Raw genomic sequence first — 20,036 nt, forward strand, 5'->3', positions numbered from 1 at the left:
CCTCATCACTTTGCTATTAGCAGATTTATCAAGATCAAATGTCAGGCTTGTCACACCAGTTGATGTGGAGTAGGAGCCATCAAAAGTGGCCACATGAGGAACTGACAGAAATCAGTTGCTTCATCAGTGTGGTTGCCTCACAAGGAAAAAGAAGAACTGTGCTCATGTTTTCATTGTACTCACTCCTCAGATGGAGCTGATTGAAAAGTCACCTATCACACACTGAACATAAGGACTCCTCATTCAGATTTTCTGGGTATCAGTTGTTAGTGTCCCAAAGAATTTTCACCTTTTCTCCATTAAGAAGTCTTAATTATGCACTCAAAGCAGATCAAGCCTCCTCCAGTAATTCTGCCACTTTAACTCACTTGCTCATAAAAAGCTGTCACCACAGACTCAGAAGAGGAACTACAAACTCCTCTATCTCAGGCTATGAGGTATCATGAGATAAGAGTGGCAGAACCAAGCTTGACCTAGGCAAGAGGACACTAAAACATGAGTGACACAAAAATGACCAGCTTGGCTTAAGCCCTCTGCAAAGGCCAGAGACTACCTGGTGGGTAGAAATGGTGGGCAGGGTACTGCTGTAGCAGAAACAGAGTCCCATCAGACTAATTGCAATACCTATTAGGATGTATAAATAAATCTCTGTACTAGTAAATGATTAGAGGCTCGATATTTTGCTTTATTTCAGTGTTTAGCCAACTGCAGGAGAACCAAGTAAACTGTGATTTCAGGTTATTGCCTAACAAAAGTTATTTCAGGCAACTAAAGTCATATCTACTTGCTTCTAAGTCAACAGACAAAAGTAAATTCAAAATATGAACAGCTATAACATAAGAGATCAGAACACTCATGTTAAAGTCAAGGAAATGTTTCTGTGTACTGCTCCAGCCAGAAAAACTTTAATTCCTTACATAGGAAACTTTTTCCTTGGCAAGGAAAACGTATCCATGATCTTAGCTTATAATAGAAGTAAAAAGACTATATAAGAGTTAAAAGTCATTCTAGAATAGCAGTTTTCTTAATTTTTGTTTTACTTATTTTTATAAAGCTCCATATACATACAGTGCTAAAGTACATACCCTTTCTTCTTGTAGTAAAGTCACCTATGGTTTGTGAATCAGTTCGCTCTAAACCATGTGGTTTAGGTCTTAAAATTTTAGGACTTTGACCTAATTGGTAAAAAGAAGACTCTCTTAATAATATTCTATTTTTAACTGGAAAATGGAATTTTGTAAATAAACAGCACAACCCCCTGCAGAAAGGTTATTGCCACAAGCATAAGCAAGCTGCTGAAGGAGAGCTTTACAGTCTGGCTAAGTCTCACGCTAAGGGCTTAAGCACCAAACCACAAACAAAGAAAACACTGCATGCAGGTCATTTGTTGGAGGCAAGCATGAAAGGTGTACAAAAAAGGCTAAAAAGTGCATCAACAAATATTGTAACTGATCATTACTATCAACAGGTTTAAAGTTGCATTACATAAAAAATTCCATACTTGAAGAATGCACGACAGGAGAATAGTCATGTTTCAGAGGCAAGCTGAGGTACCCTCAAAGAAATGAAATCCTCTTTATTCCTTCAGAATTAATTATTCTCTTGGGACATCTCCTATCCATGGTGTATCTCCCACTTGAGAAGCCCCAAGAATCTTTTCCCACACTGTATTTGTTCAACTTGCTCCCCAGAGGTCTATTTCTGTCTGCACTGTGAACACCTCCCTGATCTTGCAGACACAGCGGGGACTTTCTTTCCACCTCCACCACAAATGACCCTGCCATAAAATTACATTCTCTGAACCTTTTTTAAATATATATACCCCTATATACAAGTGCAGTAGCTGCACTAATCATTCCCCACTACATTATGCTATCATATACTATCATGCCATCATGTTATTAGCATAATACCAAACCTGTGTTATGTGATCACACAACACTTCAGATGAATCTGGTAACAAGAGTACAAACTAAGAGAATATTAGAGTTCCCTACAGGCAGTAACACAAGCCCTCTCTCAACAAGAAAGCTCTGGGCCAACTTGACCAAACTCTGTGAGTGTTTCAGGTCACATTGTCTATTTTAAATATGATCAGTTATGCATAATACCCCTAACCTCTCATGAAAGTCTATCTGACAAAGTGTTAATATTAGAAAAGGTGAGTGTCTTCAAGTGGTACACCAAAAAGCCATATGGAAGGTAAATCTTTACAACAAACCAAATGAGAAGTTTAAGTCTGATTATGTTAGAAAGTTGCCTTACATCAAAAAAGTGGAGGAGGACTGGTACAGACTCAGACGTGGGCTGGTACTACCAGCACTGAATGAGAATGCCTTGTGAAAAAGTCAACTTGGCAAGAAACACAAGAAGTTTGCAAATCTCTGCCCCAAGGGTTTTTTGCATATGAAGTGCTCTATTACTGTTATCACTCAAGTATTGGGAATAATCAAGTAACAACAAGGAAGGTAAACAGAAAGGTTTTGTGCTGTATCTTAACTTCTGCACCCTGCTACTGAGAGACCATGCAGGTAAGACTTTATTTATTTACCAGTAGTGCTGCATAGCAACCTCCTTAAAAAGAAAAGGGTATGAAATGATTTTCACACAGACAGTTATTTTCCAATTTCCAAATCAGATGCTCCCTTAAATGGCTCAGAGGGCCAGTGAAAAGGCCAAGCAGTTGGGCAATGCTGACCAAAGACCCAGATGGCAAAGTGGTACACAATGCATTTCATTAAAGTATGCTGTTGACTGGAGCTAAGTCAAAAGCATGACCCAACATGCTGGTCTAGTTCACTCTGAGCTGATTTGATATTCTTAAGTCCCTTTCCTACAACTCCATGATGAAAGCTTGCCTATAGAAAAAGACCAAGATCTTAACATCAATTGAACAAATGTAAAAGTTCAAATTCAAACACCTTTTATTAAGAACAACCTGGTGCTGAATATCACTATATAACCACATTAATTTTGTGTTTCTACAGGTTTATAATCTGATTTAAAAGAAATCTGGGCCAATACAAGTCAATTTAAAATAACAATCCGTGTTCAAGTGCGTTGATTGGCAAGTACAGTGAGAAATCTAGAAGAGGTAACAGGGTTAATGAAATTATTTAACCAGCGTTGTGTACTTTATAACCTCTCTGCCTTATAGCCAAACATACCTGAAGTGCCTGAAACCCATGATACAGAAGATAAGCATAAGGAACTCAGGGCTATGACTCATTATTTCTACTTCTATTAATGACTCTACACGGTCTCGTGCAGCCAACCCTCCTGAACTATGATTATTCCCATTTTACAATTGGGGATATTGCATAACTGCCTGCCTCATACTTAATTTAGCACTTATAAACCACTCTGAGTCTTTCAAAAGAGCTATATATAAAGTTCAGGTCCCTATAATATTTCTCTTCTGGATCAGTCCAGAACATACAGAATGTTCCAGCATAAAATAAACTCACAGAGCTTTCATCTCTTGCTACTGAAAGACTGTTCAATCTAAATAAATTTGGTGGCAAAACAGCTTGCTGCTACCAACCAGCCAAGATAATGCATTTTTTTCTAGTTCAACATGCCACAGAGAATTAAAATTTGTGTGGGTTTTTTATTCCCTCCCTACAAAAAATCAAACCAAAAGGCCTCATCTCTGTTGAGGACCTTATACTGTGCAACAGAAAAGACCCAATACTGAGCAAAGCAGAAATGGAGGGAGGATAATCACAAAACTGAGGTTACTTTTTTGTGTCTGTAGTGCAGAATCCCCTCACCTTGTTTTTGCTTATTTAAGAAGATAAAGTAACATGAGCTAGGGCACAGAAAGTCCTTAATAATATCTCTTACTCCCTCAAAAGATGTAATTTTAATAAATCCACCATCATTTTTTTAAAATTTATTACCTAAAAATTTAGTTTTGTGACTACTTTAAGCCAGATCTGTGAGCAGAAATAAGTATTTTTTAGAATTTATCTTAAGTAGTGCAGCACCTATTCTGGGAGAGAGAAATATGGGTTAAAAAAAATTAAAAGGGTTTATAATGATTTTTAAAAAAAATAAATTTGTGTTGCAATACTACTGGATGAAAACCTAAAAAAAAACCAACCCAAATAAGTTATGGCAAGTGAAACCAACCAAACAAGAAGTGAAAATTAGATGTTTTCACTGTTCAGTCAAGTTACCACCTGTGAAATGCAAAGTGCTACAGCCAGGAGAGAAGAGCTCAACTGCTGCACGTTCTGTCAGACAAACACCAGGCAAGGGCACTCTGAGCTGAAAAAATCACCCATGAAGTCTATTTTTCTAACAAATGGCTGCTTGGAAAAACTGCCAAGGAGAACAAGGGATTATGGATCCAGCATTAGAGTGCACTCAGACGGCACCAATTCTGCTCCTGGCATCTCGGTGCGTGTCAATGCTGCCTTTGTCTGCAAGCCATCAGGAGAAGAGTCCATTTCACAGGTTTGATTTTGTTTCCAATCATGATTGAAATGGAAAAACCTTTTGGGTTTTCCATCAGCAAATACGTTCTCTATTTTTGATTTCTATAAAACACTTAAAACAATGTTGGTGGGGAAAAAAAAGAGGGGACCCTCTGGAGCAAATTCCTGTGTCAGAGTAGGGGGAATCCTAAAATTTTTGGTTTTGAGGATGTGAGCCACACAGTGAAGAGCCTCATTTGTTTTCAGGCTGTTGCCTTGAAGCACGAGTACTAAACAAGATTTCTGTTGAGAATGGTTTTTTTCTGACTGGCTTGCTAGCAAGGGATTTACGTCAGGAAATTGCAAACATCCTCACGAAAGAGGCCAACACTCTCTTTAAATACCAGCTATTTAGGGCTTAAAATTTTATGGCAAATCTACTAACTTGAGATAAAATTTAAGAAATGTGTGATCTGTTAATGCCGTTTCCTGGCCAACAGGACTAATCCTCATGAGACAAGGAGATCAGACGTAGGAATGCTAGAGCAATGCTTTGCTTGGAAGAGGAGGGGGGAGAGCAAAAGGCAAAAACAAGCACATGACTGGCTAACAGCAGTTTCTTGTTTCCAGTAAAAAACACACATCTTCCTCCCTTTTCCCTGTAATTACAGGAAACTGAAATTTGCACTGATGTCCAAGAGCTCCAGTACTCAGAACCACTGTAGGTTTCTCCTGAGGAAACAAGGCTGAAGTCTTATTTCCACAGGTTTTATTATTTGTTTTGCAGTTGTGCAGAAGAACCTCCCCCTTTCCTTCTCTTCCTCACCCCAATGAACTCTCATTCCCAAGTACATGGTCTTCAGCAGAGCTCTACAAATATCCTTAATTTGCTTTTTCATCTCTGTTTTTATTAAGACTATTTCCTGCCAAGGTACTTCTAATGAGAAACATGTATTTAGTTATATAACATTCACAGCCATTTCCATACTAGTATCTAGCAACAAATAGGAATGCCAATAATGTGCTTAGTTCTGGTCAGTGATACCACATGGATGGTGATAATTACAGTCTCTTTAGGACAGTAAAAATAAGCTGAAGTCAACTTAGTCTTCCAATATTATGGAATATAAAAAGCAGCCATCTAAAAAGAGGCTCTCCAGTTTTCTTAGACATCTTCATCTTCTCAAAAGAGCTTCTCTCAGAGCACTGGTACGTTGAATGCTCCAGAAATTAAGAATGAATTGGAAAAAAAATCTGATTATAAAGAAGTCCAACTGCATCTGACAGCTAAGGTTCACTGGCATTCATCAAATACTTGCCAAATGCCATAAAAACTACTCAGAGAATACCAAAGCCATTAATCGTCCAAATACTATTTGACTGCTCTAATTTGCAAGCAATTCTACATGTCTGTATTTTAAAAGCCCCCAAAGCATGATGAACTAAAAGCTTTCAAAAAGACAGTGTTGTAAGACCAAAGTACAGTGTTGTGGAGTGTTTATTGATTAGTAGTTTAAAGCTGCTCTTAAAATTGATGATGTCCAAGGGATGCTACTTGACACTGCTTTCTCCTCCCTTAAAAACAAACCAGAATTAAAAAAAAAACCAAACAAACCCAAACCAACCAAAAACCTAAGAGAGTTTAACTTGTTCATGGGAAAAACCAAGCCTAACATGAAGTCTATAAAAAAAATCTAATAGAATATATAAAACTAGGTTTCCTTAAAAAGGCATTAAGCACACAGGGAAGAAAAAAATGTATGGAAGGAAGAAAAAAAATATGGTATTGTTGCTCATGTTCTCTTGTTCCTGCTCTTCCCAGCATCTTTGGAGTTCAACACTACAATTTCTACCACTAGTATGGGTGCAAGTCTTGCAGTCTGCATTCAGAAAACTCAAATGTTTCATTTTTTTTTTTTAAACCAGGATGTCCAGTAAACCATTGCTTCCTTTGCAGCTGTGATGTAGCCATCCAAACAAAATCTTTATGTCAAATTATTTGTTGTTTCAAAGTTTTGTAAGACAAATGACAGCTGCAAATGAAGGCTTGGAATATCATAGCAAGAAGCTAAGTACAAACTAGCCTTGTAGAAGTAATTTAGCACAGCCATGGGAGGAAGCACAATTTTCATCTAAATGAAAGTCTCTGGAGCTTGTGGGAGGGGAAAAAAAAAAAAGAAGAAAAAAAATAAACTCAATAAACTTGTTTTAGGAACTCTGAGAAAGCACTAAGCCATCCCCCCCAAATCTTCTTTATTTTTAAAGTTCCTAAATGGAATGAACAGGAGCTGTAGCTTCCAAGAGCAAATAGAAGGATTAAATGCATAGATTTCTTAACAGCAAACTGAACAGTAGTTCTGCTCAGAGAAGTCATGAAAATTACAGTTTCTTTTTCAACAGATCTTCAATTCAGTTCTGGTTGCTGATTAAAATGACCATTCACAGTTCTTCAATGCCTACTTGTCCTAAAGCCTGAGGAAATGAGTGACCCTTTATTTAAGAATATGCAAGACAATTGTGATGGGATAGAACACTGCAGTTTTGCCAACTTCTAATAATTATTATTTTTATAGAAATGTCAGCTCCTGTTGTCAGAAATGCCTTAACTGTTTCTCTGGAGTTTTATTTCAGGATGGTGTGGTGCTCCTGCTATATCAGGACACAAAATGTTGACACTGTCCAACTCAGACACTAAAACCCAGAAATATTTAACAAGGAAACAGTTCACTAGGCTATTTATAACTAATTTTGTGATTAATGAGGGTTCTTAATTTCCTTAACAACTACTTTGCTTAGGGTTTTTACAGCATCACACTACTCTAAAACAATGGGTGATTATGCTGGTCATCCAGAAGCACCATGGACCAGTAGGTCCTACGGGGCCCAGAACGTGGCAGATGCTTCCTGCCACGGGAAAGCTCTGAACACAATTCTCTCTTCAAAGAAGACCTATGCTCTTAGATAAAGAAAATTGGAATTTTCTATGAAGCCAACCTATTTGGGAGATGCTCACGAGAAGTCATGGTAAAGATAAAGGCACATTTTTATAAGCAACCCACATACCTGTGGATTAACTACACAAATTATGTCTTGTAACACCTTCAGTGAGAAAAACCACCAGATAAAATTGGTAACATTTTGAAACCAATCATAAGTTGCAACTTCACAACAATCTGTTTTTTCCCCATTTCCTTTTTTTGTTTTATTTTGGTTTGTTTTCTTGTTTTCAGGGTGTAACTGGATACTTTGTAGGCATGAAAATAAATGGGTGCATCACTCGCTGTCTACATCCTAGTGTGTCACTGGCTGGGCTGAAAATTACCAAGGGCTCAGCAGCACTCTCTATTAAAGGCAATCATTTGGACTCAATTTGCAGGACTCAGACTAAATATTGATATATTTTTGTTGAGAGATAAGCCTTTTGGAAAAAAAAAAAATAGGTGAAAATGTACTATGTCAGCTATTGGTTGTTATTGTTCAGTGACCCTGAGTGCATCCTTCTACCACAGCTCCCCAGGACCCTCAGCCAGTATCTGTGCTAAATTGAATGGTTTCATAGTGGGTTTAAATGCTATGGATCAAAAACCTTAGAAAAATGGCAGTGTTACACTATAATCAAATGAATGAGATTTCATTTTTGATTGTTATTCCATCATGGTAATGAATTGTTCAAATTCAGCAATGTGCCCACAGTCCATGTATTTCTTTTCCAGAGCCTTAAGAACCCCACTGTGGTACAGAAACAGGCTCTCCCTCATAAAATAAAAGTTACCAATTTACAGTAAGTAGGCCACCAAACCAAGGCTTTGGAGAACTAAATTCTGCCATCACCACTTCCATCCACTTAACTGTTTGATCCAGATATTGAAAAACTATGTTTGGGAAGTCATGATGGTGAGAACATATTTCTTAAGAGCTTTGAACTTTACAGATGACATGTGCACTCCCCACTGTCCCCACATGTTACCTAGTTAGGAGTCTTTCTGGAAGGCTAAAGAAGTACTGGGGAAAAAAAGATATTTTATAGTTGTTTGGTCTTAAAGTCTTGCTTTAAGATCACATGCCCCACTCCCTTACAACCAGAAATAAATCACAGGGCCAGAGGGAGTCATTATCATGCCCAGAGGCTCACAGATACCCCCAGTCTCTCAGATGCTGCCTCCTGATCAAAAAAAAAAAGCTCTTCACCTCACTGCATTTGGGCACCTCTAATTTTCCTGCTCCTTCCTGGATAAATAGTATTTTGAGGAAGGAACATGTGACTGTCAAAACAAATGTCACAATCTCCCTGTGGCAGAACCAGTCACAGCCTTTGAACAACTCAGAGTAAGACCCAACTGCATGGGTAGATGAAATATTTCTTCTGCTTGAAGCCTTTTGCTAGCAACAGTGCTTCCAATTTAGCATCACAACTACATGCAACTGTGGCAAGCTGACACAGCCAAAAAGCAGAAAGACAAAATCAATATAGATGATGATTCTTTATATTAAAAGAAACAGCACCCTGAAAAAAAGAAATTAAAAAGTAGATTATTTTTCTCATTCAATTACAGGTGAATGCAGAAAAGCACCTGGCCAAATGCTCTCCATCTTGTCCCAAGCAATATATCACTTACCTTGTGGTATGCTTCTCTAAAGAAACAGTAAAGCATTTTGATTCAACTTATAGGGGTGGGAAGCCAACACCATGTTTTGAAAGGACTCCCAGAAAGTACTGGAAGCTACCTGCATTTACAGAAGCAGCTGTGAGGTAGCAAAATGAAGCTACATGAAGATGAAGTGTAAAATCAAGATTATATTTTTTTTAAAAATTATTTTTTAACCCATTTTCTAAAATAAAACTCTTCTAGAAAAGCTGGTGGAAAAAGACAGTGTTTCATAGCTCACCATGGTTCCTGACTCAAGCTATTCCTACAGGTGGGAAGCCTCAGGCTCTAGCAGCAGGGCTGTGCAAGCACCCTCCTCAGGAGAATGCACATGTACTGTAGTGAATTTTAGACCTGTTTCCTACATTTAGTTCACCCACAACATGAATTCTTCATAACTCTTTCCTTTGTCAAAGTTGCTACTTCTACATAACTGTAACAATGCTTAAAAGCCTGGAGAATTTTAACAATTTAATAAATTATCTCGAACATCAGGTTCTTTGATCAGAGCTTTGAAGGCACACACATTACAGTCACTGTGCTGATGGACAGATTGCCAGGTCCTTGCTGCCTGACACGTTAGTCTTGAAAGGCAGCAGAATCAGAAGGAACTGAGTTGTGTTTCATCTTGGGTTTACAAAACAAACAGCAGAGGGGAGGGCATAGCTAGGTACAACAGAACGGCCACTGATATCACCACCTCTCTCTTCTCTACCACCAAGCTCTCCATTTCCCACCCTTGTCAGACTGTTCTTCCTGTAAGTAGTAAGCCCTTAAACTAAAGAAAAACAGAGGAGATGCTAAGCATATACATTTGACAACAAAAAGCAGTGCATTCTTTCTTGATGTATTAATTATATTAATACATTTTTAGCACTGAATGTAATAAAGTTCCCTGGCCCACACAGAAACATGACTGAGCTCACGTGAAAGGTGATAGTTGTATTTCTCAGTCACAAGGACAGCTACCAAAAGGGTCATTATTTGGAGGCAGTGCAATCAATATTTTGGCAGCCAGTTGCAACCAATAAAGACAGAGCAGCTTTTATACACAGAACATGAGATAAGCCCTCATACACCTGGAAGCCTTACCACCAACACATTTTATCTCTGCAGTCATCTTTTAGAGAAGCAGCAATGGCCTTCAACAGAAATTATTGAACCAATGGAATATTAAAAAGGAGTAATACCCAGAAAGTAACTATTTTATGTACTATTGTCCTCCCCTTCTATGTCTGCCTAAGTTTTTTTGAACATACCAGTGAAGCTGATACTTTCTGTGCACTGACTTGTACCAGAAGACCATTAGTTTAGTACATTTATATAAGCAGAAACAACATAGCAATAGAAGTTGCTACAAGAACTTGAAAGCTGGAAAAGCAGCATGGTAGAATATAAACAACATACTCATTTTAGTTAGGAAGGGTCCACTAAAACAAGAGTTTCATTCTATTTTAACTCAGAAGGAGCTGCAGTTTTATTTTCCCAAAGGTATTTCTGGAAGGAGCTATTTGCATGGAGAATTCAACTACTGAATTGGGAATATATTGCCATCCTGACGTGCCATCATATCTGCTCTTCACAACAATGAAAGACTCACAGTAGCACACTTGATAAAATTTGGAGTGAGCCAGTGTGTGTGTTACTAAGATAAAACCCTCGGGGATAAATCAGAATCATTACTGTGCTTAGTAGCTCAAGATCTCCCCAAAGGTTTTTTCAGTCCCTAAACATTTACTATATAACATTTACTTTTGAGGACAGTTTTACTTGAAAATTATCTTCTGAATTTTATTAAATAAATATATTATTTTAGATTGGTAATAGCTTTTAAAAGTCTACAGGCAAAAAAAATTGAGCTGGTCACTCTACACTCATTAAGAGGTATGTTATGATATCTAAAAATCTTTTCCCTGATACTAGTTAGGTCCTTCCAGCTATACAGCATTTGAGGACAGCAGCAAAGCACGAGCCTTACACACCTTAGAATGTGAAACAGTAACTCAGTGTCAGGAAGAGAGCTGTAAGAGCAAAGATGCTGCCCCAGCAGGGATCTGGGTGACTCCTTTGCACGGCCAACAGCAAAAGTGAGCAGCTTTCCAACACAGAAATTTACTGCTTTTGAAGGTCAAATATTTTATCAGTAAAATACACAAATTCGCCAGTCAAGGAAAAGCAGTTGGGTGTTTATTTTGAGAATATTTTCCAGCATCAGCTTTCATCAATCTGTTACTGCCCAGTATTTCTTAAGAACTAAACAAAGCTACTGTCTGGTAATGCAGAAACAATTAGACACGAGCACAGAGCCAAGGGCTTGAAAGAGGCCATGCCTCGTTTTCTGAAGATGGGCAGCCAGAAAGAGATGTGGTACTTCCCATTTCACACTGAGATCATCTACTTGACTTAATTAAAGGTAATTTTCACTTAGTGGTAAGAATAATAATTTAAAGATTTAGTTAGTCAATATTTTGGATCATCCGAATATTTGTTGTAGAGTTCTCCCCAGAATGAAGTCAGCTGTTCTCAGTGTAAATACTCATTTTTCAAGCACTTAATTTGAAAAATAGGACTGACTTGAATATAAAATAGTGCAGACATATGACCTAATGATGTTTAGTTATGATTTCTACAAGAAAGTTAGTTATCTTGTGTGAAAAACCACATGATAGGGAGATAAGTTCCTTAGGTATGTACCTGTATTTCTGATAGGCTGGCTGATAAAACATTTTAGGTTAGCTGGAAAGTCTAAGCTATTTATTAGGGATTCTCTAAACAAGTATCTCTTACAGACACATCATAACAGATCTTGATTTCTTAAGAATACCAGTCACTCAAACAATCCTTATATTAAGGAAGAGTAAACCCAGTACACATCAGATTGAAGAGATTCACTTTTTAGAATAGCTTAGAAGGGCTTGTCTAAAAATTTGGGTGGTTTAATTTTGTCATTAAAGCTTTGTGCTGCAGCTTCCTCAGACTCATCTTCCACAACTTCAGTTGTTCAAAACGTGTCCACACAAAGCTACTTTTCCTATTGCTTTATGACTTTGTTTAATCTTACCACATTCTACACAGGCAAGGAGATCTTCACCTACTACTGTTTATGCAAGGTTCAATACAAACTCCTCTTCAGAGCTGGTTTGAATTGGCAGTTCTCTGCTCCCCCCTTTGGATCCCAAGTAAAAGTTTTATGGTAACCTCTCAGCCCACATGTTAAACATCTTTCCACGACTGCCACATGTGGCCACTAACACTTAAACATTAAGGAGCCCCAACATCAAGTGACTCTCCTTGCCTTTACAGACTGAAATGAAGACATGCTACCTACTCAGTAGTAAACACTATTTATCTAATTTCTCCTCCTTTTGAACACATTTAAGGATTATTCTATGCTTTACAGACTGAAATGAAGACATGTTACCTACTCAGTAGTAAACACTATTTCTTTTATCTAATTCCTCCTCTTTTTGAACACATTTAAGGATTATTCTATGTAAGAATCTGTAAGACCAATGCAAACTTCAAGTAGAACTAAAAAGCAGCACAATATGCAACTCACTCTTTTAACAACTAATTTCTTCTAACAATGTTTACATCAAAAGCAAATGCCAAAAAATGGTTAAACAAGTTATTTTGTTTTTCCTTCATATGAAAATGTGTACTGATCCTGTACTAAGCATTGTTATGGCTATAAATTTGTATTCTAGCCAATGTGTTGTGTGCTCTCTCTCCATCACAAGTCAGCTAGATGTCTTCTATGTGTAAGGACTAAAAAATCACACTTTTCAAGAGTCTCATGTTTTCATTAGCAGCTGCAACAATAAAATTTAAACCTATGATTGTATTTGGCATCCCTCTTGTGATGTTTTAATCTGGTTAAATATAATCCTAGGTAGGATTCCTTCATGTTATGGCTATCTCATAGGATAAAAGATATTTTGTAATCATTTCTAGAAATATTGTGGTGTTCCACTACTCAGAAGTTTGGAGAGCTACGTTATTGTCTCAAGGGATAAAAAAATCAACTTCTGCTGGTCATTTTCCTCACCTTTTCTGTCTGGTTTGAGGTTCCGATCCACTGGCGGTGGCTCACACTCTGCAACAGGCACTGACCGTCGGGGAGGGGTCTTTGGGCTGGACCTGAAACCCATGTGAGCAGGAGGAGGGACTTGCTTTCCAAATAATGGAAAATCAAACGTGCCTGGTGTCATTGGTACATAGTTTGTTTCCTGGATGGGTTCAGTGAAGCTGCTGGAATGCTGTCGTGGAGGAGAGTTGGGATTCATTGGGACATAATTTTCATCTAGTTCTTCACTTGAAACACTTCCCACTGTCAACATGCTTCTGTTTTTCTAGAATTAACATATATTTCCTTTAACAAAATAAGTTATGCAATCAGCTGTGAATCATATGAGTCTTTTAACCTAATCTACTCAAATATATTCTACTGAAACTGAAACATCACAAGCAGTACAGCCTTGCTTTTTTATATGGGAACAAAGACCATTCAAGCACTGTCACTGTCGCCTCTCATCAGATCAAGTCATACTTACAAAGTGGTTATGGAAGCCCTCCAATGAATTAGATCTGTCATTCAGAAACGTTCGTGGGATATCATAACAGTCTTGAGAACTAATTTCTAAAGAAACAAGAAGAGAGAGTGGCTATTTATCATTGCTGTTCCTGTCACTTGGCACCAGGCATCCAGAGTCTGTTGTTATTTACTGTCTGCTTCTGAGAGCACACAAACACACCTCCTGAAGCTGTGGCCCATAGATTTTATCTACATACTTGAGAGGACTGTTTTCATAAACATCAGTTTGTGCTCTCATCAGTCACAACCTGAAGCTCTTACAGTGGCATTTTTCCACAGCAAGAGAAGAAAAAGCAGCTTTTCCTTTTAAAGAAGCAGCAAAGTCTTCCTTTCAAGTAGGCAGGTTTAAGAATTTAGTGTAAGAGTGGGTTTTGAGACACTGGGCTTCATGAAAAACGTATCTGAAAATAAACAGCATATGTAATTTAGGGTCTGGAGAGAAGCTTTCTGACTAAATGTTCTTCCCTTGAAAAGTGCAGGTTCAACAGGACTCATTCTGTGGCAGGAACAGGTGAATCCCAGTTCTCAGCTCCCCAGAGCAGTCTCCAGCTGCTACAGAGCCAAATTTCTCTCTCTTTTCAGGGTCCTGGCTCTCAGCAGTCTGCATTAAGAAGGTGCTCAGCTTTGTGGCTCCTTCTCTGGTGGACAGGGGTGTTTGTGAGACATTTGGCTCCCAGGTTCTGCTCACCCATGCAGGTGACAGGCTGCCTTACCCTGCAATAGGCATGCCCTTCCTCCTGATGCCAAGAGAGAAACTGTGGGCAAACTCTGGGTTTGATCCCTGCCTTGGCCTGAAAAAAAGTTCTGAAGTGTTTTTGAAGAATCCCACAACAGAGGAAAAATAAACATATCTGCTTTACACAGCAAATTAAAGCAGTATTTTCAGAAAGGCTACTTTTCCTGAGGCTGATAATCTCAGTTTTAGTGCAGGAAGACTCATTTATAAACTCTGCAAAATGAGGGAAGATAAGTGAAACAAACAAGGGTCTCCCAGGGTGTTACTCTATCATTTTAAAACACTAACAACCACAAATACTATTACACTTAGCCTACAAAATGAATGACAAACAGGATGGTATTATCTGAGCACCTGTATGATCACATCAGTTCTGTACTTGGCTCCTCTAAAAGCCTTGTCCCCATCCCCTTCCTCACTTCAGCCTCCTATCCCATACCCAGCACAACTAACAATTCTCCTTCAAAACCTCCTTTGACATAAGCATCAACTCTAATGAGTTTAAAATTTCACTTTAAAAGTAGCACCTTAATGCCCACCTGCCTCAGGAACCTGAAAAAAAAATATGAAACTCTTAGCTCAAGAGTGGTTAACAAAATTAGAACAACTGCTCTCTGTAACAAAAAACTATCAGTTTCCCAATCTCTACCTCTCACTGCAGTTCTCCAGTCTAAAACTGAGAGAATAAGAACAGAAACAAAACCAAACAAACAAAAAACCCCACAGCAAGTAGGAAAAAAAGGCAGAAAAACCAAACCAAAAAAAACCCCAACAAGAGACACCAAACTCTTTTAAGTAAAAGTAGCTCCATTAGATTTGCTAGGACCTGAGACTAGCACATCTGGAATATCAACATTTAGGTGACTGTAAGGAAAAATTTTAATTTTACTTAAAAACTGCAGTATAAGTGTCACAAGGGGAGGAATAAAGGTCAGTGGCAATGATCACCAACCAGGGTTGATCTCAAAGCTCTGACTTTGGTACACACCAAGTCCCACTGAGCTTCATTAAACACTCTCAGTTTCTGGAGACCTGGAGAGCTATATGCTAACCTTACTCTGGTCCCTCTGGAAGACTGATAATGGTAGTATTGAATTTGGCTGTATAAGCTTATTAGCAATAAAAAACCCAACTATTTTCTAAAGTGGAGTAACACCACAAATATGCCTCAGTCTTCAGTCTTAGCTGAAAATACTTGAATGCCACAGTGCAATGTACATCCCTTAACGATGTTCTGTGCTTTGCTTTTTTGATGCTTTCTTTTAATAATCTTCTGGTTTTCATTTTTTTTTCCCACACATTTTCAGAATTTCAACCACAGACCACTTTGTGAAGGGCTACATGTTTGTTTTTAAAGGCTGGAAACACCTCTCTTCATTCACATCACCTCATCGATCACAAGCTTACATCCTTTAACACCAGAAAACTATAAAAAAATTGGAAAAGGGGAAGAATTCTGGAAAAGTAGGATAAAATCTGGCACACTGACCTTTCCTGAAGATATTCAAATCTACAGTTGAAATGGTGTTGCTGCGTGAGGGTGGCACCCCTGCTGTAGGGATGCAGTAGCTGCTGTCAGTGTCTGAGGCCGTGCGGCTGATGCCGCAGGTTTCCACAGGAGATCGATCTGCAGCCTGCTGAGGTTTTGGTGGCCGAGGTGGAGGAACATCTGGAATAGTCTCCAGTTTGGAAGTCTGAGACAACGTTCCTTCTGGAAAAGTTCGTGGAATCTGGTAAGTACCTCCAGGTGTGGGGGGAATGTCATAGCTAATGGAGATGTGTCTCATCTGGGTGTCTAATGAAGAGGTCGAGGGGGTATTGAAAACATGTTGCTCTCCTTCTGCATCAGTCCCAGATGGAGATGCTGCCTTTGGTAAAACATCCTGGGAGTAACTCCTGGGCAGGTTATAAAGGCTGCAGTCTGCTGGTGTCAGTCCAGAACGAGAAGGTGGGGAGTCATAGACACCTTGCTGCTGGAAGAAGCCATTCACAGCATGCTTGCTCGCCGAGGGAGCAGGGGTTTTGTGGGAGGGCACATTATCATTGCAGTCTGTTTCAGAGGAGCTGGATTTGGCAGAGTCAGCATGAGATCTACACATAAGATTGCAAGATTGAAATGTGGATGAACATAGAAAGAAAAACAAACGTTACAAATAATAAACACAACGTTTTAAATGTAAACAGCTAAAAAGTCTATCAGTCTCTCCCAATTTATTTATTTCTTTTTTTAATGAAATGCAGGAACTCAATTATTCAACAAACAGTAGTACTTAAGAAAGATTCTAACTACATACATACAAATGCATGCATGTGAAACAGATAACACAAGTGTGAGGCTTTAGCAGCACTGAACAAGCTGATGTTCCACAAAGCAAGTGCTTCCCAAGATGCCAATTTGGAGCAGATTTTGTTTGGGAGCTGGGGAATTCTTTTAATTCTTTTCTTTTTAACCCATGCTGCCAACTAGCAGCACTTTGATGGCACTGTTGAAGGTAAAAATAACATACTCAAATCCTTGAGTTCACAGGACTTAGTTCTAATCAGTATGGAAAAAAAAGTTAGAGGAAAAAAATGTTAGAAGAAAAAAATACAACTGCTTTTAACACCCTTAAGTGGATGCCTAGAGTTATCTATTGACCACACAAAAGTGATCTAAAGTACATACAGGACAAATAACAGGAGGAAGATTTAGTGTTCTTTGTTGAAAAAAAGAAATCCATAGGATCTATGTGCACAGGAGTGCTTTTGTCTTGAATGGAAGTTAAAGCAGAGCTGTTAGATAAAACTGCACAGTAGTTTACCTTCAGCTTCTTTGGAAATTCCTTCTTTTATGAGAACAACACTCATTAACACTGCGACTAACCAGTGGCAGTAAACTCATTGTAAGTAAACACACTTTTTTTTGGTAAACCTCCCCAGTTACCTTGCTCCAGGCAGAGAAATTCTGTTACCAGTCTGACTCCTTGCTTAAATGAAAGCCAAGACAGTGGCAAAACACTAACACAGGCAGAGTTAATGCAGTCTGTACACTTGATCAGTCATATAATGATATTTCCTATTTTCATCACCATGGTACCGTAGCACTGTGTTAATTTATACAGAGGTAAGTATTTCAGCATGCATGTGTATCAATTAATAGCTGCTATATTACTCCAAGTTCTAATAAGCAACTCAACCACACATTTTACAAAAGTTCTGAGGAATAAAATAGGTAAAAATCAAAAGCATGACTACCACAAGAAGCATTTTTTCCCCCTTATTTTACAAGGCTCTCTATATCAAACTGATCACAAACCAGAATTTATTATTCAAATTTCAATTTGTCAATAAGATCACAGAAAATTTTCTTAAGGGACAGCTGGATTTATCTCCTGGGGTTCTGGTAACCTGAGAAGAAAGGAATCCAGTTTAGCTGTTCATTTAGGTTTCCTCCACAGTCACTGGAGAAACAGAGACTGTGTGAAACAATCCACTCTTCTTAGCTAGCCAGGGAACCAATGTGATTAGCTCAGACCAGACATCTGCAGTGAAAAAAAATGTCACTCACCTAACCAACTGGGTTTTGTTCTGCTTAACAGCAGAGATACAACCATCCACCACTTCCAGTGGCCTAGGAGAGTTTTTTTGGCTTTAATTATATCACTTTTTTAATTATATCACTTTTCTGGCTTTAATTATATCACTTTTTCTATTAGCTTGTCCAAAGTCCCAGCAAAGGTCACACGTTTTCTACATGAGCAAGTAAGGCAAGGACTCTGATCTGTATTTTATATGGTAAAAAAAATAATGAAGTGGACACTCTGGAGAAGCTGGACACTGTCAATCAATTGTAGAATCAAAACACTTCGTTCCAGTGGACTAGGTTATACTTTAAAATGAAAAATCCAAAAGTATAGAAATAAAATCTAAAAAACTACATTTAAGTTAATAAAATATTCAGGAGTGTATAACCACAGCTCAAAATTCAACAACAGCTCAAAATTCAACAGCACATGTATGATGCCAGTGCTTACAGGTTATGCTTCATACCTAAGCAAAAAAATGGTATTTTTAAATTTTGGACTAAATTCTGTGTCTCAGTTAATAAAACATTCAGGAGTATATAACCACAGCTCAAAATTCAACAACGGCTCAAAATTCAACAACAGCACATGTATGATACCAGTGCTTAAGGGTTATGCTTCATACCTAAGCAAAAAAATGGTGTCATTTTTAAATTTTGGACTAAATTCTGTGTCTCAGTGAATGTTGTTGCTTCTTTCTTGACCACAAATCAAGTGTTTTTAAAATCAAGAGACATGAGGCAGCCAGGCTCATTGCTTAGCTGATGGCAACAACTTACATTTCTCATTACAAGAGGGCATTTCTGATTTACTTTTATAAACATCAAGCAATCTTTTGGAAACAGCTTATTGAAACAGTTTTCAAAATACAAATGGGTTGTAACCAATCTGATTTTGCAAGACCAAAAGTTTGAAGACACTGAAACACGGGCCAAGAAAGCAATTTATGCCAAAATGAAGAGAGTGAACTAAGCCTCTGGAGTTCAACTGGTCTCCACTGATCATGATAAGAACACCATGTTTAATTTTTAAAGTCTACAATGCAGAGTTGGTCTGTATTACATCAAGGAAATTTGGGTTAGGACTAGAGTTCAGGGGATGACTATTTCTGCTTTTTTTTTTTTCCCCTTTTTTTTTGTAAAAAGGATTTCAGATGCAGGATGCTTCTGCACATAAGAAAGTTACCTGAAAATTTTAATTTTAATTTAAATTTTAATTTTTTCCCCACACACTGCAGAACAGCTCAATTAAAAAAGTCAACTGGCTTAAATACTTCATTAACTATTGGTTATGAAGAGTATTAATTTTTTTTTACAACTCAGTTTAAACTAATGGCAAAGGTGGATACAACACAATGAAGACTCTTCACTATTTCTAAGCAGAGGATGACTGTGATATGAATTCAGTGTTATCACAGTGTGGGCATCATAGAGCTGCAAATTATGCAAGTGGCCCAAGTATTCCTTACTCAGTGCTGGGACTTGACACCTCTTTCCAAGTATCAATAAAACTCTCCAGGCCTGCTGATCTACAAGAATTGGATATTAAGGTGTAGAGAGAAGAGGTGGGTATTGAAGGAGGGGGAGCCCAAGCTACTTTTTGACAGAGACAGGAAAAAAAAAAAAAAAAAATCTTAGAAGTGTTTCAGTTTGAGGGGTAATCATCCCATTTTCATATGATGCTATATTTGGTCTGGTTTGACCATGCATCCTTTTGGGCTGATTCTTTTCCCACCTGCAGGAATCAATGAGATTGATTAAACAGAATACTATGAACAAACACAGCAAAACTGTTCTTCTGTGCCAGCAATCTGGGACAGAAAGAGCAAGCATAGTAAAAATGTGAGTAGTAAATAATAAACCACCTATATTTCCAGGAAACAGAAGCCCAAGTGACACAGTTTGTCTGTTAAAACTCATAGAACACCATGCAAGGTATCTCTCAAACAAACAATGTTTTCAGACAAGTTAATGGCTCTGTGATTAATTTCTCACACACATTCCAAGAGTGGCTACTGTTCACTCACTGCAGAGGAATCTTTTTACTTTCAAAGTCTTCTAGTAGCAGGTATTCCTG

General features: G+C 38.1%; 1 protein-coding gene across 2 annotated transcripts in view; it reads right to left on the bottom strand.

The window, feature by feature from the left end:
- Nucleotides 1-20,036, bottom strand: part of GAB1 (GRB2-associated binding protein 1) — a 39,057-nt gene that overhangs the window by 6,059 nt on the left and 12,962 nt on the right. Inside the window, exons 3-6 of one of the 2 annotated variants that reach the window (XM_008938637.1) lie at nucleotides 15,887-16,488; nucleotides 13,621-13,706; nucleotides 13,116-13,419; nucleotides 1,086-1,175 (exon numbers count right to left, since the gene is read on the bottom strand). In XM_008938637.1, coding sequence (XP_008936885.1) covers nucleotides 1,086-1,175; nucleotides 13,116-13,419; nucleotides 13,621-13,706; nucleotides 15,887-16,488 — 1,082 coding nt within the window. The remainder of the gene's footprint in view (nucleotides 1-1,085; nucleotides 1,176-13,115; nucleotides 13,420-13,620; nucleotides 13,707-15,886; nucleotides 16,489-20,036) is intronic. The other variant, XM_008938638.1, reaches the window with a different exon arrangement.

Source organism: Merops nubicus, unplaced genomic scaffold, assembly GCF_000691845.1.
Source record: "Merops nubicus isolate BGI_N331 unplaced genomic scaffold, ASM69184v1 scaffold2594, whole genome shotgun sequence".
Classification (NCBI taxonomy): Eukaryota; Metazoa; Chordata; class Aves; order Coraciiformes; family Meropidae; genus Merops; species Merops nubicus.